The following is a 24,774-nucleotide window of genomic DNA, read 5'->3' as shown; positions in this document are numbered from 1 at the left end:
GCTTTCATAGTACACTGAACTCTTTTTATGACATACACTACTGTTTTTCAAAGATCTCCTATACTTACCAAGGCTGCATTTTTTAAATCAAATATACAGAAAAAAAAAAATAGCAATATTAGGGCTGGGTGATAAAACGTTAAAAATAATTGACGCTATATTTTCCCCTTGATGGAGTGATAACACATGGATCAATGTTCGATATAACGTTTATGTGCCAAAAGTGGAACGAAACAGTGTTAATGTATTAAAATGCTATAGCATTGGCGCATTTTTCATACAAATTCCATAAAAACCATATAGTTACATTTTACCATGGTAGTGAGGTGCTGTGTGTGGTTTTACCTTTGGTTATCATGATCTAATTGTGTAATATATAGATGGCCAATGGTTCATTTTAAGAAAAGTCGAGTCTTGACTCAAACAGTCAGAATATTTCAATTTTATCCTATAAGGTTGTTACAATTTTTACAGATGCTACTGTTTTTGTTAATGAACATAAATTTACATCTGCATCATGCCATTAGAGACAGGGAACACAAACCTGTTTCATGAATTATATTAATTTCTCTAATAAGATATTTTGTAAAGGGGATAAAAATGAAAAATGGTTTACTTAAGTTTATCCATGCATAATTTGATGTAGAAAAAATATTTTATTATTATAAATGTTTTCAATAGTTGCACTTCAGATTTGTGAAATATTCACCTGTTTTGCAAGTGTTTGTCAAAAAAAAACACTATTAATTGTCTGGTTTCTACAACTTTTACTGAGGAGAAGAAATCTGCCTTTAAACTTGAAAGAAATAAAGATTTGACATTTATTGCGCCAATTATAGATATCGACTGATATGAACCATTTTATTGTGATTTGTTTTTGGCCATATAACTTAACCCTAAGCAATATTGTGAAATATTATTACAATTCAAAATAACTGTTTTCTGTTTTAACATATGTTGAAATGTAATTTATTCCTGTGATCGCAAAGCTAAATTTTCAGCAGCCATTATTCCAGTCTTCAGTGTCACATGATCCTTCAGAACTCATTCTAATATGCTGATTTGGTGCTGAAGAAACATTTATAATTGTTATCGAATTAAACTGAAAACAGTTGTGCTGAATTGACTTGAATTGAAAACTAAAAATTTTTGTGGAAATACATTTTTTAGGATTCTTTGATGAATAGAAAGTTTAAAAGAAAAGCATGTATTAAATCAGTGGTTTTCAAACTTGTTCCTGGGGACCCACAGCTCTGCACATTTTGCATGTCTCCCTAATTGACACACCTGATTCAGATCATCAGCTCATTAGGAAAGGGCTCCATGAACTCAATGAGTGTGTCAGATAAGGGAGACGTGCAAAATGTGCAGAGCTGTGGGTCCCGAGGAACAGGATTGAAAATCACTGTATTAAATAAATATGACTCTTACTGACACTTTTGATCAATTCAATGTGTCATTTCTGAAAAAAAAAAAAAAAAAAAAACTGTACAAAAATAAAATATTCATACTGAAACAGAACTTTTGAATGGTAGTGTATATACACAAAAGTCTAATTTAAATAAAAAGAAATACGACAGGTAACTACAATTAGGATCATTTGAGAAACGCTAAAGTTTGCGATGAGACCAGTCCTTGGGCTCTGGCATTCATTAGATGCATCAGTCTGAAAATATTGTATCCACCGTCAGTTCTTCACTTTTCCATTACATTCCAGCGCTCAGCGGAGAGAGAGCCTGTGTTTGCTGCCGCGTGGGCAGACCTCATATGAAAAGGAAGCACTGAATGACTATTGATTGAGCTACAGAGGGCAAATTAGGTCAGCAGCAAGGCACATCCAACCAACAGAAACAGAGACATGCGCGCACACTCTCTCTCACACACACACACACAGCCTGGAGGGCTAACCCGTCCCCCCATTCCGCATGCCGGCTGTCACTTGAGTAGAGAGAGGGGTGAGACTGGAACAGAGAGGGGGTGAGGAAGAGAAAGAGAGTAGCAGGGTGAGCTGGAGGGATGGAGGACTCTGACACAGGCTGAACCACACTGGGCAGATTTAATCTGGAGGGTAAAACACAGACGCCGTGGCCTGCAGTGGGCAATTTCTGGATCAGCCCATGCAGCCTTGACTTGACCATGACACTGACACTTCCGCAGAGCATTATCATACTCAACTCAATGCGTAACAGAAAGCAGAATCAGGTCTACTGATCTGGATCTTTTCATTCAACTTAACATGAACTTTCACAGACGTTTTTGCTTAAACACAAATCTAAACAGCAACAAAAATGCAAAGGCAAACTACAGCTGATTCTACATGATGCATTTGTTTGGCACACAAGACGACAAACATGTTTCCTAAGTAACTTTTGTTTCATTTTACTTTTTCATGCTGCGTTTGGTGTGAGAGGGCCTTTAGCGTGGATTTTTGTAAACTTCTTCCATGAACTTGCATGCCTCTCTGTTTGAAATCAGTGAGTTTGACAAAACACGAACTCAGTGAACTGTGATACATGCAAATTTGATGCAGAGGGAGAGAAGGACAAAAGCAACTTCGACATCGGGCCAGACTGTCTGTGGGACCATTTCACCCTGTGGAACATACCCCAACCCAGCCCCCACAGCCCCCTTTAAAAACACTTTAAGACCACTGCTATTCCCCCTTCCCCCAGTCTAAACCCAGACGGCACGCAGCAGTACAACAGAGTTAATACTAAACGACACTGTGCTGTGCAGTGATGACAGACACATACCTGATCGCACAGTTACTGCTGAAGATAAAAGCTAAACCAACTTACGCTTTTTATGTCTGAACATACAGTAATTCAACTGTGGATTGACTGGTCATAATATCTGTATTGGAATAACATCTGGAAGCTGACAATATAGAAAATCTGACTGTAAAATTACTGCATTAAATGTATGCAGGAAACCAAACACAAATGGAAACTTATTTAGGCTAATATTTTTTTCTAATTCAAGCCAAGTATACCTGCTTATCCTTTATTTCGTAATGTGAGTGAGGGTAAAGTATCACGTTTAACTTGTATTATTTTTTTGAAAGGCTTTGGTTTTCCTGCCTCTGCTAAAGTCATTAAGGCCTTCCCTAAGTAAACAGAGCCCTGCAGGGGTCTCATGTGCAGGTGGTTGGATGTGGTTACGGGGGCCCGTTCTCAGCAGGGGAGCAGGACTATAGCAGAAACACTACAACCATCATACAAATGCAGCACGGGCCCAAATTAACACTCTAGTTAGTCACTTATCTAGCAATCACAAAGTTTAAATCACCGTGTAAAATAATGTAAAAATGAGCTAGTAAAATCACATATTCAGATGAAAAAAAATTAACAAATGGCTACCAAGCATTGTATAATAAATTGTAAAATAATAAGTATAGGAAAGGGAGGCCAACAGGTTTTTCCTTTGTTGTCATTAACTCCAGAACACCACGTGTCTTTGTGATAGTGGTGTATCAGTGAGACTGGCCAGTATATGATGCTGCTGTAAGCAAGACAATCAAAACATTTCTAGACATTTATCTATTGTTTTAACACTTTAAATCTTGTTTTATCCCCGTTCATAAAACTAAAAGGAGGTGTAATGTACACCACAATGTCAAAGGCCTTCCTAACCTACACCTGAACCTCAGGTTCTCTAGCATGGAGTAGATTTCTACCTCTGAAGAAAAGTGAAAGATAGAGCCTTTTCTTCTTCTTCTTCTTCTTCTTCTTCTTCTTCTTAAAAAAAAAAAAGTGCAATATAGGCCTACTTAATTCTGCCCAAAATGAAAATTCATCCTATCCATTTTCTAAACAAAAGTTACTGTGTTATTAATCTTACTGTGAACTAGTTGTCGACCGATATATCGTCAAGGCCGATATCTGGCATTCTTCAAATATCGGCATGACCGATAAGTTTTTCTGTTTGGCCGATGCGTTTGAGGCGGGACTTTTATTTGGACGGCACAACGGACTTGTATTTTGACGGCGGTGAGAACAGCAGCGCCTGAGCACACACAGTGCTCACATTCTCCCTCTTGTTCACTGTTGTTGTTAATAGTTCTGTCTAATACGGATGGAAGCCCATCTAATAATCAGATAGAATAGTTAAACAAAGGAATTAAAATGTATACAAAAAGTATTATAACGACTGCTTTTATGTTATTAGTAATAGAAAGGCAAACATTATAATACTTTCTTGTTTGCCATCAGCATTCAGCAAATACGCATTTATATCATTTAAACAAATCTTTGAATGACTAATGAATATTTAATTTCACAGATGTAGTCGGATCCAGTTGTGAGATCTTGTGAAGTGTGCATTTGTATCCTGCATGATCGCGGGTTTTCTGCGTGATGGTCGGCCCTTGCAAATTGAATGCGGACAGGAGAGTTCAGCTTCACTAGAGACATGCGATCGACAAACTTTAAACTTGTGATTTCAAATAATGCGGCACTTTATGCATTTGTCCACTGCCATATTCATGTCATTTCCACTGTGTTCTGTATGTAAAATGAGTGTTACCTTGGTGTTAACTTCCCAGAATACTGAGTGCCCTGTTGGTTACAGTGTTTACTTCCTTTTTAATTAAATATTTATTGATTTCTGAAAAATACTTTGTCATCTAAAGTATGTTTATTTAACATTTATTTTTTAATCCATTTTCAAACAATTAAAAATTTCTTAAATATCAATTAATATAAATAAAATTATATCGGCCACCTTGCTTTCCAAGATATCGGCTTTCAAAAAACCAATATCGATCGACCACTACTGTGAACAACTAATGCGCATGTGTGCATGTTTAAATTGTGTTATTTTTCATCTAACAACTCAATCTTACAGCAAAAATGACAGACTGGTGATGTATGCTGGACTTCTCTAATTATTTAGTTGATTTAAACTCCACCACTTTCTTACAATCAACTGCAAGTTCGCATTCAGCTCTGCCTCCATTAAATCAACAACCGATGGACAGAACCAAGTCACATTATTTTTCAATAATCCATTTCACTCAGATGTTCCTCCATGATGTACCAACATGGAAAAAAATATTTGTCGCTACTTTAGTTTAATTGCAACATTAATACTGACAATGATATTTTCTTCCAGGTTCAAAATCTAAATTGAGTAAAGGTCACTTGATACTAGTGGTGCAACGGATCACAAAACTCACGGTTCGGATCATACTACGGATTTTGAGTCACGGATCGGATCATTTTTCGGATCAGCAAAAAAAAAAAAAGTTTGCTTTTCATTTATTACTAAAAGCTTACTTTAAGTACTTCTATACCCCAGCAGAAACTACTAGCTTAACTACTAAAGTCAGTAATACAAACAAGAACAATTGCACAAATTTCAAGCATAGATGTACAGCCTACATCATAAAATTATAGGCTATATAAAGACAGTAACAGTAGTATTCAGGTGCAGAAATTTAATAATTAAGTGTAAAACAACACAATGCTTACTGCATAAATTAAATACAGATTAATCTTTGTTAAAGCTGTGGTGTTGTTTGATTAGCAGACAACACAGAAGTAGGTATTTCTAGGCTGCTGTCTCTTTAAGACTAAATGCACGGACCTAAATACTGACACACATTTGGTTTTTCTTAATCAGCTGTATACGTTAACTTAAGACATGGACATAACCTACTGTGTTTCCCAGAATACTTGCCTAAACGGGTATTTTCACATAACTTTGTGTGTGTGTGTGTGTGTGTGTATGTATGTATCCATCCATTGAGGCGTTGTCTGAAACGCTGTTTCTGAATTGTGCCGCTCATTCTCTCTCTGTGCGCTTCGGGTGTGTGCGGCAGCAGCAGATTTCGATTTCTCCTTCATCTGAATGGTCTGAAATTGCTTGAATGTGTAAATTGGTAAACATGTGCAAATGATAACTTTCAGTCTATACTGGTTGAATTTAACAGTTAATCTGTGAATCACATGCGTGCCGAACCGTGGGGACTGGTCCGTATGGATCACGGATCATCTACAATCCGTTGCACCCCTACTTGATACAGTATGTTCTCAACCTCTCTCCAGCAGTGTATGAGTACCTGTCCATACTATTGTTCTTTACCATTACTTTTTGACAGTACATTTTCTGCAAATATGCTTTTTCACTTATGATCCTGTCGGAACTAGGCTCTGGCCACTGGTAACCAACAACTCTGCAAAAAAGTGTGACAAGCATTTCTTACAAGATAACTGACAAGTTAGACCACAGCTTGCTTAAAACTCTTTGTAAAAATGTGGTTTGACATTAATAGTCTTTGCAATGCATCACTTATGAAGTGGCTTGACCACAGACAGCTGCTGTGTCCGGCCTGTTCTTCGCATCCTCCCATCCCACCTTCTCAAAGTTGTGATGAGAATTGTTGAAAACACATAGCTAAAGCTGGCTAGACACAGCATGAGTAGTGTAATAGAAAACAGAGTGTGAAGACAAGAAAGTGTAAAGACAACTGTGAAGAAAGAGCCAGCAAAACAGATTATTCACATTGTCATGAGTAGATCTGTATTTCAGGCTCTTGGGCACAGTTATTCAAGACGCAGAATTAACTTAAATCAACTTAAACCCAAAGTATACTTCAGTTTGTACATGTACAATAGAGTATGCCTGCACGCACGTTTTTAATTGCAAGTTGTACAACGTATTAAATTGCACAAAACTTCTGTAAGAAATAGTGCAGGTACTGGACAAGGATAAAACTCTGCACGTGTCAACTGTCTGGGTTCGCGCACACTATGAAATGGAGCTGTAGGCATACACTAAATGTTCGTGTCAAAACTGAAGAATATTTTGACCTTTAGTAATCATATACAGGATGACACATTTACCCCTGAACAAGTGTATTTAACGTTTTCCCATAATATGATATAATATAATATAATATAATACAATATAATATAACATAATAGTTACTAAAATTATTAAATATTAAAACATTAGTAGGGCTGGGCAATACAGTAAAAAAATATAAATAAAATCACAACAAAAATTTTCATATCAGTCAACTCAATATCAATAATTATCATGATAATTTTCAAATCTTTCTTTCTTTTTTTAAGTTTGAAAGTAGAATTTTGCTCCCAAGTGAAAGTTGTAGAAACCAGACTGTTAATTGTGGTTTTAAACTACTCTTTATGATCAGAACATGACAAACATTTTTGAATACTTTACACTTTTCCAGTCATTTTTCATTAACAAAATAAATGTCTTAAAGAAAAAATATTTTCTTAGTTTCTGCATGTGATATTGTTTCAAATCATAAAACAGGGGCCGGATTCACAAAACATTCTTAAGAAGAAATTTCTTCTTAACTGCCATTTCTTCTTATTTTTTAACTTAAGAAAAAAGTTTTGTATTCCCAAAAATTCTTCTTAAGAATATTGTTATCTTTTTTCATAAGATTGTTCTTAAGACAAAACCTAAGAAGAATTAAAATTCTTGAAAATAATCTTCTTAAAAATCATCGTAAATAACTTAAAAGTATTATATAACTTATAACTTAAAGGACAGCCCCAGACTTGTCTTAAATCCCAAACTGTATTTCAAATTAATTGTTATATTTAAGCATTACAACAACATTAGCTACATATAATACATAGTAGGACTATTAATAAGGATGTGCGTGAGTTTTCTGAAGTGATCCCTGCTCAATATAAATATAAACACAATATAAAATGTAATGGTTTTAATGGCTATAATAGAAATTGTATTGGTTTTAATGGAAACTATAATGGTGTCTACTGGTATGTGATGGATTCTATTGGTGGGATGTTAAATCCTATTGGAAAAATGCCCAAAACACACCACAAAAAGGAATTCTGTAATGGTTTTACTAGAAAAAGCTAATGGTTTATAATGGTATTTTAATGGAAAGCATTGGAATTTCTGTGATGGTTTCTATTGGGCTTCTATTGTTTTTTTTTTAGCAGGGACAGCGATGACTGATAATGTAAACAATGATCAGTCATGATTAGCCTGTGTGACGCTACTTTTTGCTGACTTCAAAACTCAGTAGCAACTCAAAAACGAGTCAGACAGGAAGCTTTAATTGGACGCTGTTATTTTAGCCTATAAATACGACATAATCTTTGGCAGTATGCAGCGCATTTGAATGCGCGGATACACAGGATGCGTTTGCTGTAGCAGCGCGGACACACAAACCGGAAGCGTTCACTCGGATGAGAGCGCAAAAACACAGCGCAAAAACACAGCACAAAAACAAATGAAACAGATCACTGCAGCTTGAGACAGGCTGTTCAAAAACACGCTGCATTAAAAACGTGAAGCTGAGCACCAGTCGCGACAAAAAGAGTATGCGTGCTTATCATGATTATTATGGTAATCTGCAGGAAGCGCAAAAAGACAATAAAGTGTGAGTTTATCAGTGCGTCATGTTTTCACTCAGATAAAGACTGTCATTTTCTTAAGAAAAAAATTAAGATAAGAATATATTTGAGAACTTAAGAATTTTTCAAGAATTGCACTTACGAACATTCTGTTCTAAAGCGCCCATCCTACCTATTAGTTTACAATAACAATCAAAAAGATATGAATTTTCCATGTATTGGTGTTAGGGCTGGACAATTTTTACGATTATATTGATTAATTCAAATTTAATGTTTTGCCACGATTTTATTTTTTAGAAATCGAGGTATGCCAATGATAACAGTAAAGAGAAAAAAACGATCCAACCGCATGTTGGCACACGTGATTAACCACTCACGAGTGACGAGCTCATATCGCTAGTCGCCATTCACACAGAATGCATTTTTGTGTTGATGCGACAAGGGCAGTGGAATAGGAAAAACATGCAAGAAGATGAGAGTGAACTTCTTTTAACTTGAGGGCCTTGTTTTTAGAATGCCGTTTCATGCATGAGACGCTGCAAGAGATATGAGTGCAACGGTCAAACGCGTCCATGTTTACATAGAAAAACAATGGCAAAGCAGCACAATCGAAACAAAACCTGTGAAGAACTACTACTGTATGTCTGATATTTCATGTTTGCATCATGGTGCATCATTTATAGTTAATAATAGTCTACTGGTGTTATACCTTCAGTCATTTTGAATTTGAATTACCTTGACTTTTGTGATTTTTTTTCTCATATTATTTCTGAACATAATGTGTCTTAAGACAAGTTTGTACAAGATGTAATTGTAGTTCATGCATCTTTTCTGCAAAGATATTTAACAAGTGATTTGTTTAACATTTACATCATGTTGACAACATGTGTGGTGCACTTGGAATATAATTTTCTTTAACAAGAGGGTTAATAAAGAAAAAGTTACTTGAATCATGTTGTAGTTACATTTTCAAGTTGAATAGTTAAAAATTGTTAAAAACAAAAAAACGTTCTGGAAAAAAAAAAATAGAGATCATATCACCCAGCCCTAATTGCGGTCCAAGCCTACACAGCGCCACCTCAGATAAAACACCTCAGTCTTAAAATTAGAGACCACAGCGATTAACTTAGATCAGTGTCAGTGTACATTCATGGCAGACTTTAAGTAAGTCTCTCAAAACTCTCAGACAAACTTCAAAACATCCTGCACAAAGTCTACACTGGCGCTCTTCTTAAAAAAAAAAAAAAATACAGAGTTCACGAGAAAAGGACAGTTATTTTCTCACGGTGGTCAGAAGCAGTCTGAGGCTCAGCAGTAGGGTTTGTGATGACAGACTAGCACAAAGCAGTCTTGTTGTCTGCTGTACAGAGTGTCTATTATTCCAGCAGATATGGAGGCGGCATAGAGCTTTTCTAAACCTTCAACCCCGGCAGGAGCCACAAACCCAGAAGCGGCCCACGCCCTCCCCTGGGCAGACGGAGCATTCCTGAGGGCTGACTAACCCCGCCTCAAACAACACACACACACGGGAGAGACGTGTATGTGTTGAGACTAAGACTCAAATACCTGCTCTCAATGCACAGACTTGCTTAGACACAACAACAGTGTGTGTACATATACAGTACACAATGAGTGCACTCACTTCCAGAACATAGAAATGCACAAACACATACCGTAGTGTACACAAACTCACAGATGACAAACTGTGTCACTAATCTTCACCACAACCGCAGTCAGACTTGGCACACTCAGCTTTCTCCGTCACTTGGGTGCTACAGCTATCATAACACCCTCAGGGAATCCACAAACACCTATAGACACGCCATCAGTCATTCAGGACACAAATATGAGCACAACTTTCATGCACAGCATTACATTTTACACAAAACAGGCAACTGCATTCAGTAGATCTAAACAGTTGATTAATTGTCCAACAACCAACTAACTGATTAGTGGTGTTGAATAGCATATACAGATTTTTACTTACATACACAACAGTTCAAATGTTTGGGGCCCATAAGATTTTTGATTAATTTAATGCATCCTTGCTGAATAAAAGTATCTTTGAGCAATTGTGCATAATTTTTACTTTTATATTTTTAGCTGCTAAAGTAGGGATAGATTACAATGGTCGGACTAGTTGGTTGTGGACTATCTTTTAGAGATCTAGATTCTATATGTGATTCTATATATATTTTATATTACAGCAGCTGTGCTTCAACACATTGTGTTAGGTATTTGCATGGTAAGAACTTTTATGCAAGTTTTGCATTTTACATCGAATTAGATTTATGTAAATGCATTTATCCGAAGTGATTTACATTGCGCAATTTATCAGTTCATGCATTCCCTTGAAATCATGACCTTGGCATTTGCAAGCATCATGTTTTACTGTTTGAGCCGCATGAATGTTATTTAAGCACTGCTGCTACAGCCGTACACATTCAGACAGACATCTTTTGCCGTTGCGCTGTGTCTCAAGCTGTTTTGTGTCTCTGAGCTCCACCACAACGTTGCGCTTTTAAAAATAGTCCAAATTTTAAAAAGCGCATCTTGTCTCCTGCGTACTGTTATTTTAAGTTGCACTCTGCACTTTCAGGATCAAGTGAACCCCAAACCAGACTAATAGCCCTTCAGGGCAAGTCTTTCAGTCAGCCCACAAACTAATCAATACTAAAAATATGTAGTTTTACATACCCCTACCATGAATCATCACTATTAAGCCCGCAGGTTGCCCCAGGGTAGTCCCTGTAATAAGAGCACAGCAAGTTGCTTTAGATAAAAGTGTTAAAAGACCATGACAGGTCTGAGGCCAATGGTGCTCACATAGTGTCTTTACTGTTAGTTTCAGCCATCACTTCAAAGAGTTGAGAAATTCTGTCACGTTGTCTTTCACTCTCTTTCCATCAGCTGCCACACAATAACTCTGAATCATCAGACAGATTCACTTCCCTCAGACGCGCGGCGCTTTGAAGGCATTACCCCGGCTGAAACAAAACAACCCTCGGCACATCAATTACAAGCCAATGACATCCAATCTCTATGTTTTATCAAAAGCGCTTTTGAATCACTGTATAGTGTATAGAGTTTCAGGATGCCAGACTTAAGGCCAGACATCTCTTCAAGGCACAGACACTTTCAGTTTCAAATGCCAACAATAAACTACATTGCCGCGACAGGGCACATATAATTTCTTAGCTGATAGGCGACTTGTTTGAGAGATCGGCTGAATGCACCTACACAATGGACCACAGGTTTTATTCACAGTTCAGATGCCTTTGAAGTCATTGTGCGTGGAGTGCAAAAGTAAACAAAGACTGCAGGGGTTGAGATATAGTAGGCATCCCAGAACACAGAGACACAGCGGAGCAGACATCCTCTCAGGAAATCTACATGGAGACTTCGATAGGGCTTCGACAGGTGTATGGCAGGCGAAGGAAGTGTGACCATGGTATAATTATGTTTTTCGTATCCTGTCTTGGACAGTTTCAATCTGTCTTCCAATCATGTCTTTATCTCTCTTTCTCTGGATCTCCAGCAGGCTGGGACAGGCTTCCAGCGTAAGCAGCATGTGAGGGCAAAACAGGATTGTGTGGCCTGAAGCGAGTCGAGGGTGTCTGAGGAATCTGGATCCTCCAGTGGGGTGAGGCAGAGTGTTGTGAAGGCTACCATCTACAGATCTGGCCAAGAATAGTGTCTTGGACTGGACACTGTGCTGATTCAGGTTACACTACTCTAACAACAAGGAAAAAAACTGAAGTATAAGCCAAAACTGTTTTGATGCACAAAACCAGTCAATCCGAGTTAACCTGGTACACACATCCCAATAGTTGAAGTCTTCATTTGTTACAGTTTCTGTCAGCACCGAGCTCTACCAGAGAAGCACTAGTGGGTCACACCACAAAGCCACAGGCTCAAACTCCCTCTCCCTCCGGGGTGACTCAGTCTGATCTCTGGCTGGGAGCCCTGCTTTCACTGAGATATCTGTTGTTAGAAAACAACAACCAATACAACAGTGCTGCAGGCTTGGACCGCAGCTGTTCGGCCCTGTAACACCACACAATTATGCAAACTTCAAATTTGGAAAGGAAATCTCAAAGGGACTCTATTTATGTCCATTTTATATGTCTATAAAGGTAAATGTTGACTATAAGGTTACAAAGTTCTTCATTGTGTCTTCTAGTTTTTAATTCAATTCCGTTAGGCAACCCAATTTAGTAAATATAGTAAATTTAGTCAAGCAACCCAAATGTGTCAAGGCAATGGCATATAGCTCATGAATAAACTCTCCTATGAGGTTTACCAGCATAGCAATTCTGTAGCATCTTGTTCCATTTCAGACAGCTACCTGTGATTAAAAGGCTGAAGACAGCAGATAGGTGCACTGTAAAAAAAAAAAAGTTGAGCCAACTTAAAATTTTAAGGCAACAAACTTCAGCAGATTTTTGAGTTTTCTGAACTTGTTGTTTTAAGTTAATACAACAAAAATTTGAGAATCTCCCACAAAAACAAGTTGAGCAAACTCAAAAATCTGCTGAAGCTGGTAAAAAAAAGCTGGGTTTTTTTACAGTGTGAGATTTTGTGGCCTTTACAGTATATAAAAGGAGTCTGTCAAAGGATCTGTCTTTATTGTCTATAAACGATGAATAAAATAGCTATGAAGTGAAATTGTTGAATTGCAATCTACACAAATATGTGACCCTGGACCACAAAACCAGTCTTATGTCGCTGGGGTATATTTGTAGCAATAGTCAAAAATACATTGCATGGGTCAAAATTATCCATTTTTATTTTATGCCAAAAATCATTAGGATATTAAGTAAAGATCATGTTCCATGAAGATATTTAGTGAATTTCGTACCATAGATGTATCAAAACTTATTTTTTTGATCAGTAATATGCATTGCTAAGAACTTGATTTAGACAACTTTAAAGGCGATTTTCTCAATATTTAGATTTTTTTGCACCCTCAGATTCCAGATTTTCAAATAGTTGTATCTCGGCCAAATATTGTCCGATCCTAATAAACCATACATCAATGGAAAGCTTATTTATTCAATTTTGAAAAATTGACACTTATGACTGGTTTTGTGGTCCAGGGTCACATATGAGGTTTTCAATGGCAATATAGTCAGAGGTTACATTACAAATAATCATTATCCATCAGTTTGACTGACTTGGTGGTAAATTCCCATCATGCTCTAATTATTTTCCATTAAATCTTGCATTGCTTAATGTGATATTGATATAACAAAAAGATTTTCTGTCAAGAGCTCTTTTAGTCTTTCCAACCACTCTTACTTTTTATTCTAATCTTATAATGTGAAAAAGACATCAGACAGTGCGATCTGGTGACCTGATTTAAAAACCAACATCCCATGAATTATTTCACTTTCTCACACACGTGTCTCTCTCTCTGTCCATGAAGAGGAAGCTTTCTTCCCTTTTTGTCACTTCTAAATTCTAATCTCTATATTAGCATCTTTTACTGTTGGAATTCTAATAGGGATGTGTAACACAAAAGTTTATTATTTTTACTTTACCAGACTGAAAAAAATTATTTGGAAATTTTTCAAGATTTGCTAAATAATGTAAAATGTTTGGTTTACTTATATGCTGGAGACAACATGTAGAGATCATGATACCTACTGACCAATATAATGACAATATACACTACTGTTCTAAAGTTTGGTGTTGGATTTTTTAAAATGTTTCCTTTTTTAATGCATGTAATTTAACCCTGTGATGGCAGATTCTAATTTTCAGCAGGCATTACTCCAGTCGTGTGTCACATGATCTATCAGAAATCATTCTAATACACTGATTTGGTGCTCAAGAAACATTTCATGTTGAAAACAGAGTTGCTTATTATTTTTATGGAAACTGATACATTCTTTCAGAATTATTTAATGAATAGTAATTTAACTATTCTTTATTTAAAAAAATAACTTTTTGTAACATTATAAATATGTCACTTTGGCTCAAATGCAAATTTAATATTATCAAATGCAATTTAAGAGCTGACCTTTATCTGCTATACTAACCCTATGCCAGGAAAGTCTTTCTATAAGAAACATCTCACAACAACAAAAAGCATCGTTTACAACAACACTTAAGTGACCTCTATAAATGAGTTCTGGATTTGCACGTTTAAATACATCAACAAACAGGATGACAGAACCAGTGCCTGTCATGTTTCTGAGAGTAAGGGCTCGTAGGGGCAAGACCTGTGAGCAGTTGCCCAGCATCGTACTGTGACATAACAAGATTAACCATTTGCAATTAAATCATTGCAAAACTGAGAGTAAAAAACAACTTCAGGCAACAACCTCCATCCCATATCCACCTATGCACACACATTCATGAAAAATAAAAGACCTAAACGTCCTGCGCCAAGCGTACTCCCACCATCCACAATATAAGCACACAATTCACAACACACCGTTTAGCCCAGATACAGCAGCTCCAGCGCTCCCCAGATTAAGGTCGGGTTATATAACCTCATCACAACCCAAACGACAACCCCAGGCAAGGCAAATGTGGGTTTACGAAAGCACAGGAGAGTATAAAGTTATAATAAATCAACAGGAGTGTCGGAATTTGATAGCATAAACAGAAACGAGTCCCCGCACTATGGATGGAGATGCTGTTCATGATTACGTAGGAAACACAAGAGTTGATTACTAAACACAAGGGGCTTTGCTGCTGTCTTCAACTTTACTGTGTTCTTCAAAGGTGTTTTAGCTTCACTTTAAGACTATGTGGACTAGTTCTGCTAAAATCACGACAGTAAAACAGCTCGCTTCACCACAAGCCGATGTTTTTAAATGCACTCACCGTGGTATGGTGATACACTTGGTGTTGACATTCTGAGTTGTGATGGCTTTCTCAAGCTCGTCCAGCTGTCCCGTCTTCTTCAGCTTCTTCACCAGACTCTTGACGGCCTTTTCGCACCATTTCTCCTCCTGTCCGTTCTGCTCTCCCTTCTTCCAGCCCAGCAACCTCTTCACGATCGGCGGAGTGAACGGTAAAATTGACATGTTGAATTCAGTTCAGCGTTCCTCTACTGCGCAGTCTCTCACGCAACTCGGAGAGAAATTCGGGATACTTTTTTTTAATCTTCAGCGTAATCCGAAGGCGGTAAATCAAAATAAACTGCTCAGTGGTCGATAATAAAATTGAGAAAAGTGAGAGGCACTTGAGACGTGACCGAGACACGGTCTCAAGTTCAGCGCTCAGCTCCGCTCCGTCTGTCTCTCGAGATCATCAAGCATACTCCGCGCCACACACCACTGCCAGGCCGTTCATATCACTCCGCGCGGGAAAATAGTTCCCTTCATCCCGCCTGGACAAGTTGAACAACCCGTTGTGCGAGAAAAATGCAGATATGTTCAAATAAATTATGCAGTACCTCACATGTCAGTAATATAGCGTATGTTTTTGTGCAGTCACAGTTTAAATCGTGAGGTTTGCTCAAGTTTAATGTCATCCGCTTTGGTGTGTGCTGCGGCTCTCTGTGACGTTTTGCGTTTGCTTTTAAAGGTACACTTAGTAATTTTTCCTCTTCGAAAAGTTTTACCCCGAAATGAAATGAGAAGTACATTTGAATATATGTTTAAAATCATGTACAATCAATCACATGAAACAAGGACTTTAGTCATATATCAGTATGTTGATAAAGCACTTTTTATGGTGGCCTATACATTTTTGAGGGCTACATGATGAAAATATCACGTTGCCGAACTTACTTACATAAACAGAGACTTAATGTACAAAATGTCATAGTTTTGGGAGCAATGTCATTAATTTGAAACAGGGACTAAGCTGAGCCTCCTGAGCAGTTTTATAGTTCTGTTCCTCCTGTGCTATTGTAAACACTCATAAAACCCACCCAATAACCACTGTTAGACAGTGACACACAGGAAGCCAGTTGTACAAAACCTTATCATGCACAGAATCAGTAAACGCAACTGCAGTTAGTTCTCAAAAGAGAAAAGAGTCACATTTTATTTTACTCTCTCTTTCTCTCACCATACTGTGTGTAAGGGGGGGCATCCCACCGAACTGAGTATACAGGGTTTAATTAATCTGATACTGGGCTTCTTTTTTTAGTGAGGGAGTGGGGATGAAAGACACAATGCTGATGCAGGGGCCTTGCCTCAGCATGATGACAACAGCATGCAATCATACATGTCCCTAATGAGCAGCAAACTCATATACACACAAACATTGCACCAGACTCATTGAAAGCACAATAGATGAGTCTCAACAAATAGCTCTTTTCCAAATAGAAGATTGCGGAGATTTTACAGCACATTATTGTGTTAACAGTTAGCTAAAATAGATGAGCTAAGAATTGCATGAGGTATTATAATAATACCTATATATAATGATAATATTTTATCATTAACGTAATTATTTATGTATTTTTAGGTTATAAGATTTTAACCTATATGGTTTATGTTTGGTATCTGTCGTATATAATTATTACTGACCATCATCTTTGGGTAGACACACACACACACATGAACATATGCTAGTGGGAGTTTAGGTCAGAAGTGTCAAGAGAAGTGTGTGCAGCCAAGGACCAGCTGTTACATACAAAATGAAAACCTAGGGCCTGCACTAGTCAGATTTGATTTATCCTTATCAGACTGAGCCCAGGATTTTTGTCCCTTTACACAAGACATTGGAAGCAGTAAGTAAGAATTGTGCAGATTTAATGTCAATTTCTAAATTTTCTAAGATGTACGTATAACATATCAAGGCCATTTTCCTGATTTTTCAATATGGAGAGTTTTAAATTGCTGGTCATTTGAGTTTGGCCACACACATTTAGTTAAATTTATGTATGGCAACCCTTGGTACATTCTTAAAACAGTTCACTGCTGTGCTAAAAGCTCAGCTCAGCGTGGTACTGTTTCTGTGTTTTATATATTTTAAAAACAACTGATATTATATATATATATATATATATATATATATATATATATATATATATATATTTATAGCATTTCCATTCATTTTGTCCTCCCACACGGAGGGAGTCAATATACACTCAAAACTGATGTATGACACATCTCAGGAATCTAAAAGATCATGTGCTGAAAAACTGCATGGCGGTTCATTTAATGTAGTTTCTGCATCTTATTCAATATAATGCATGGCTAAATTTAACAAATGTGCATCTATACTTCCATTCAAATGTTTGGGGTCAGCAAGTCATTTTAAAAATACTTTTATTCAACAAGGACACTTTAAAATGGTCAAAATTGACAGTAAAGTGAAAGTGAAAAAGTGAAAGTGACATGATATGTGGCCAAGTATGGTTACCCATACTCGGAATTTGTACTCTGCATTTAACCCATCCTAAGTGCACACACACAGCAGTGAACACACACACACCATGAACACACGCCCAGAGCAGTCATAATTTCAAATAATTTCTATTCTTTTGAACTTTCTATTTACCAAAGAATCCTGAAAAACGTCTATAGATGTACAATTTACACAGAAATATTGACCAGCACAACAATTTTCAACATCTATAATAAAAAGAAATGTGTCTTGAGCACCAAATCAGCATATTGGAATAATTTCTGAAGGATCATGTGACGCTGAAGACTAGAATAATGGCTGTGGAAAAGTCAGGTTTGCCCTCACAGGAATAAAATACAATATATTAAAACAGACAACAGTTATTTTAAATTGTAATAATATTTCAGAATAAGACTGTTTATACTGTACTGTATAAAAGACGTCTTTTTAAAACAGCAAAAACATCAAATGTTATTGACTCCAAATTTTTGAATGGTAGTATATAGATTTACAAAGGTCTGTATGATAAATCCTCATGTAGTTAGCCAAGCAAACCTGTGCGTGAGTACATGTATGTGTGTGTGTGTGTGTGTGTGTGTGTGTGTGTGTGTTCATCATGTATCTGCACGACAGCGTGTGGCAGGATGGAGGCTGCCAGTATTAAAATGTGCAGCTTGACTGCAGTGGCCAGCACAAGCTCAGCACCTGTTTATTCCCTCAGGGGCTTCGGCTCCTGGACAGCTGGTTTAGGGGTGTAGGAAGGGATGAAGTCCAGGGCTTGTAGTTGAGGATGTGTGGGGGTAGGGGGCAGATGGGATCTAGAAGAGCAAAGTGGGGGGATTTGGGGGTATATATGTCTGTGTGTGTGTGTGTGTGTGTGTGTGTGTGTGTGTGTGTGTGTGCATGCATTCGTCTGAAGAATTGCCTCACACAAAAGGCAAGGCTGTGTGAATGAGTAATGGCCCTATACAATCTGATGGCTGATGAGGGTATTGTGCATACTTGGACTCAAGAGACCCTGGGGAGCTACAAGGTGGTAAAGAGGCTCGGAGGGGGCTGAACTATGTCCCAGTGGAGGACATGTGTTAGAGTGATAAGATGAAGCTTATGTCTAATCAACAGTGTTTAACACAATACTAGTACCAATGTGATAAAGGACAGCTGGAAGAAAGCAATGATCTCGGCTTCAGCAGAACTGAAAACAGCAGTAGAAAATCTCAGCGGGACAACAGCATCAATGGCAGCCTATTTGTTTTGTTTAGTTTTTGTTATTTAGGCCAATTAAGTATTATCTCAAACATATATAAGCATTTGTCTCAGTATATAATGAGTTCTTTTGAATATTTCTTTAGTGTAACACGTTTTTCTCTGTTTCACTGACATAGTGTTCTCACAAGATAACTTTATGTGTATAAAGTGTACTACTGAAGGAAACAGATGGAAATAAATGCCACTAAATCATTTCGGAAAACAGTTCTGACGTGATAACTTTGTGCCAGTATGTTGTAAGTGACAGATACTGAGAGATAAACAAATATTACTGCCAAGAGCTAGTTTCTGTGAAGCTCTGAGTAGCAGTGTCTGTGCATGGTGGTATCTCTATGTTGTTAACAAGCATACATTTTTGTTTATATGTTATGTTTTTATTCCAGTGTAAAATCACGGCCACGTTTTATTTTAAGGTGTAATTCTTGCTATCAGCAAACCATTACATATAACTTTTGCCTCAATAAACTCCTAATTTGATGCTTATTACTTAATGAATATGGTCATGTTGAATATGTGCTTTATAAGTACTAATAAACAGCCAATATGTTGATAATAGGCATGCTAATAAGCAACTTAACTTATTGAGAACTGGTCCCTATACTAAAGCATTACCAAAATCACTGTGTGTCTTTTATGTGTGTTTGCAGATGTGACTGTGATAGCAATGTATAACCTAAATGTTTAGTGAGTACGTACTTTGGGCACTTCCTGGAATTGAGCTAAATCTGACAAAACCTGCATTTGGGAACATCTAGAGACATTCTCATTTGTGAAAATGCTATATACTATTGTTAAAATTGTGTATTTTTGATGTTTTTGAAAGAAGTCTCTTTTGTTCACCAATGCTGCATTTGATCAGATCATAACAAAATGTGGTCACACTTTATATTAGGTGGCCTTAACTACTATGTATTTACATCGAAAAAAAGATAAAATGTACTTATTGTATTGCAAAACACTTTTGCTGCTATTGAGGTGGGATACGGGTAAGGTTAGGGTTAGGGACAGGTTTGGTGGTCTGGGTTAGTTTAAGGGTGGGTTAAGGTGTAAGTGATGGGTCACCAGAGTAATTATAAATGTAATTACACAAATTAATTACAGATGTAACTACATACAGGTATTTTTTAAAATATAAGTACAATGTAAAAACATGTATGTACACAATAAGTGCATTGTATCAAATTATTAATTTAAATGTAAGTACATTGTAGTTAAGGCCACTTAATATAAAGTGGGACCCAAAATGCTGATTTGGTGCTCAAGAAATTTTTTTATATCAATGTTGAAAACCATTGTGCTGCTTAGTATTTTTGTGGAAACTGTGATTTTTTTTTTTCCAGGATTCTTTTATGAATATAAAATTCAGCATTTGTTTGAAATATAAATATTTTGTATCTTTTGTACTCCTTTCAATGATAGTGTATTAATACAATTTTTGTTTTAATTCTAAAAAGTTTTCTGTTGGGTTTAGCATGTGAGTTATTCATAATTATCTGTATATAAAACCCATAGAAATGTATGGTATGTCCCCATTTGCACTGCATTGCTTAAGAAAATGTGTGTATATGTGTGTGTGTGTGTGTGTGTGTGCACGTTTTTGTGAAAAGTCAGGACATAGATTTGTATAATGACAAAGGTATGACATAGGTATTACAAGGTGAAGGTGACTTTTCAGGACATTGACCCATGTCCCCACTTTTCAAAACGCTTATAAATCATACAGAGTGAGGGTTTTTTGGGGAAAGTTGAAATGCACAGTCTCCTGTAAGGGGTAGGTTTAGGTGTAGGATTGGTGTAGGGCAATAGCACATACAGTAAGTACAGTATAAAAACCATTACGCCTATGGGATGTCCCCACTTTTTTTGAACGTGTGTGTGTGTGTTTACAAGCGTACCTGAGAAATTTGCAACTCCATAGGGTGTAATTAAGGCACGTTTTATGGCAGACATAAGTAGGGTGTTATGTCGAGAGCTGTCACACCACGACAGCATGAATATTCCAGGCAGCAGAGCGCAAAACAACCCAGGTTTTTCGCTATTTTAAATCCAACAATCTGTTCACAGACTCACACAGATCCAAAACACAACAACAGGCATATGCGCACGCGCACGCACACACACACACACACACACACACACACACCCCTCCATAAAACCTTTAACTTTGAAGAAAAGCAACTCCTCAGTCAGCGTCATAAACATTCACTATAAGCTGTCATATAGACACATATCCTGATGTCTTCATAAAGAATGAAGGTCATACCTCTACAGTGCACTGAACTGAATAAAAGAAGGGGAAGGTCAAAATTTAGACTCATCAAGCTATTTTCAGCTTTTGCTCTGAAAATTTAAAGTGATGTTATGTTTGATTCTTTATTTCTCCAAAGCACAAAAACAGCTATTAAAGTCATAAAGACCCAAACTATATATAATTATGTTACCTGAGTGTGAGCACAATGAAACTAAAAGCCTATCAACACCTCTTGCATCCATTAAAATACAGTACTTCCATTCCATGTCATGTTAACAATGAGTAAATGCTGTTTTGAAGCAATCATTGTTGGAATAAAACGATAAACAAGATAACCCAAACATATGATTGACTGTTATTTTGCATGCTGTAGTCACTCCGTTTGTCTGTGGAAAGACACTGATAAGCTCTGAGGGCTGTGATAAATCTGGTCACCACCACTTAGTCAACACCAGCCCACACTCCAGTGTTACATAATATGACGCTCTGGATTTGTATTATTGAAGGAGTGTGCTGCGTTGCAAAACCCCCAGTGACTCACCGTGTGTATATGTTTCTGTTTGATTTATCCGTGTGAGTAACAGGGACTCAAAGGGTGCAGACCCAGCATGGAGGGCATATATTTTGTGGCTGATACGGGCCCAAAGCATCCACACCCATGTGAGGATTACCATGATTCACGTGCTGATGCGTGCACAAGGCTGGAGATCTGACTCCTCTATTGTGCTGAGTGTGATGCATACTGGTCTTAGCACCCATGAGTCAGAGCGAATAGCCAACTGTGTGTTGGAAATACTGAGGGCAGAATGACACGGATCAGCAAGCTAAAATCTAACAGAGACCATAAATGGTGATGATGCCACTGTCCCATGCCATCTTGGCCTTTCATTTGGACAGAGTTGAAGATAATATAATTTGTTTATCATATAGGGGATGCTACCACACAAATAAAAGTCTTTTTAGCTTGACCACCAATTGTTTTTACAACAACTCAGCTGGTTGTACAAAATGTATGCTTAATAGTACAGACGGCATTCAGTGGGGCCAGCTGTTATTTAAGGATTCACAAGCAAACCAGCGCCACCTGGTGGTGAAGACATGCTATTGAAGTTGCTACTTTTTTGTTTTCAGCTGAAAAATTTAGCTAACTACATGTTTTAGAACATTTTATCTGCTTTCTTACTGGTAGACCACCTTGGACCACCAACTTCATGTGGAAAAAATATACTTTCAGATATACATTTACATTTAGTAGATATTTTTATCCAAAGCGGCTTACAAATGAGGACAATATATACTGTGTATGTAAGTGCTGTGACAAGTCTCAGGCTAATGCAGTATACGCAGCAAGGTTTTTTATATAAATAAAAAGATATAGAATAGTAGATAGAATAGAAAAAGAATAAAGAAAGCTAGTGTTAGAGGGTCTTTTTTAAAATTAAAATAAAACAATTCAAAAGAATAGAAAAAGATTATATTAAAAAATTATATATATATATATTATGTTTTTATATATTTCAAAATGTACAACTACTATATTGGTAATATAGATGTTATTTTATATATATATGCTAATATTTTTAATAGGGTTATGTTGAACTACTCAGAAAAGTCTGAACTGTTTATTGCATTATTCATCATTTTCTTTCGTATTACTTTTTTTTTTTTTTTTCTTGCTATACGGGGCAAACCAGATACCAGTTGGTCATACCTGTTAGATAGTCATTGGTTTGTGTAACATAATAACTGGTCAACCAGCTAATGATCAGCTTTAACCAGTTAGAAGGCCCTTTTCTGTCTACTTTTGCCATCTGCTAGGTCAGAGTAAATTTGAGTGATGGACCAATCCAGCGCATTCAATTCTCAGCCGTGTTGAGAGCCGGGCTGTTGCAGTGAGTTTAGTGTGAGTGGATGCAGGACTCGGCTCAGGTCTGCTGCTGTTGGGTGGGGTCTAAGAAACAGGGGCTCCGAAAGGGCTCGAAGCAGCTTTACAAGCGCCCTTTAATCCATACTTAAATACTGTTGTGTGCACTGCAAATATTCTTAAGAGGAAATAACAGACTTTAAAAATATAACTTGAGCAAACACGGGGTCTGAACAGTCTAGTCTCTTTAGCTGTTGCCTCACACATGGAGAGGGATAAACACAGCCCATTACAGAAGAGCTTGATCACGGAATGCTCTTTAATTAAGCACAAGCCTTTATTTAGAGTAGCAAAAGCCAAAACTCACTCAAAATTCACTCCTAAAACTTTCCACTTATTATAACAATAATGTACATTTACTGTACTTCGCTAATAAATGTGGAGAGAGAGAAATGCACCTCATATCTCATAACAATCATATTTTGTGTGTTTTATATAGTGGACTAAAAGATTGCATTTCCAATAATAAAAGCATCACGATAATCCACAAGTAGGAACCAATATTATTGACATAAAACTCGTATTTTAGCTAGAAGCAATAATATGAAGTTAAAAACATCTTAATGATGGATTTGTTTCTTACAAACACAGTTTTTCACTTCACAAGACATTGAACTGGAGTTGTGTGGATTAGTTGTGAATTATTGTGATGCTTTTATCAGCTATTTTGGCTCTCATTTTGACGGCACCCATTCACTGCAAAGGATCCATCAGTGATATAATGCTAAAATTCTCCAAATCTGTTCCAATGAAGAAACAAACTCATCTACATCTTGGATGGCCTGAGGGTGACTAAATTTACAGCAATCTTTCAGTTTTGGGAGAACTATTACTTTAAGCTGCTTTGATCAGCTGGTCACAAGTTTATTGGTGATGCAAGACGGTCTACTATGTTAAATCAGCTAATGTCCAACTTAGACCAGCTAGAAACCAGTTACCTTCTTCTAAGACACTATATCACTTTAAGCTGGATTTTTCAGCAAGGAAGGCAGACAAGAAAATTGCTGACAGACTATTTGATTAGACTATTATGAATAGTTGAATGCATCTCTCACATGTCTTCGGCAAAAGACTCCAGGCATGTGGGTTGAAAAAATTCATCATGGTTAGGCAGCATTTAGAAAACCGTGGAAACATTTCCAGTGTCTGCTAGTATAATTTAGGAGATTAAACAATACAGCACAGTTATAAATCACTAACGGATCACACAGCTATGTGGGCTGAGCTCCAACTCCTCATGAATGGAAGCAGAAACGGCAAAGGAAAACATCTGAGGTTGCTTGGCTCCAGTGAGCGTTCACATCTAATGTGTCTTCCAGGAAAATATTGACTAGCTGCATGGCCAGTAGCCAAAACATGATGCCAGAGGATTGTCCTGCTCCTTCCAAAAGGTTCTTACAGGCATGTAGTTAGTTCAGACGCCACCAGGTGGCAGCAATTGATAACAGCGTACGTTTTTACACCCACCCCATCACCTTTCCCCAAAAGAAATATTTGATTTTGAATCTAAAATCTATGAGATGTCATGTAATGAAGTATGAAAAATATATACAATTAAAAATAATACAATTAAGGACCTTATGTTATTACAATTTTGAGGTGTTAAGACTTATCTAATCATCTGGAGACACTTATTTAGGTAGTTATGA

At 37.1% G+C, this 24,774-nt stretch overlaps 1 protein-coding gene across 1 annotated transcript in view; it reads right to left on the bottom strand.

Annotated features, from left to right (window-relative positions):
- smad3a (SMAD family member 3a) overlaps positions 1-15,673 on the bottom strand; it is a 37,062-nt gene extending 21,389 nt beyond the window's left edge. Inside the window, 1 exon segment of the mRNA XM_058781987.1 lies at positions 15,201-15,673. Coding sequence (XP_058637970.1) covers positions 15,201-15,403 — 203 coding nt within the window. The 5' untranslated portion in view covers positions 15,404-15,673.
- Positions 15,674-24,774: the final 9,101 nt, after the last annotated feature.

The sequence above is a fragment of the Onychostoma macrolepis genome, chromosome 07 (assembly GCF_012432095.1).
Source record: "Onychostoma macrolepis isolate SWU-2019 chromosome 07, ASM1243209v1, whole genome shotgun sequence".
NCBI classification, from domain to species: Eukaryota; Metazoa; Chordata; class Actinopteri; order Cypriniformes; family Cyprinidae; genus Onychostoma; species Onychostoma macrolepis.
The sequence above is the reverse complement of the archived record's forward strand: the minus strand, read 5'-3'. Positions and strand labels throughout refer to the sequence as shown.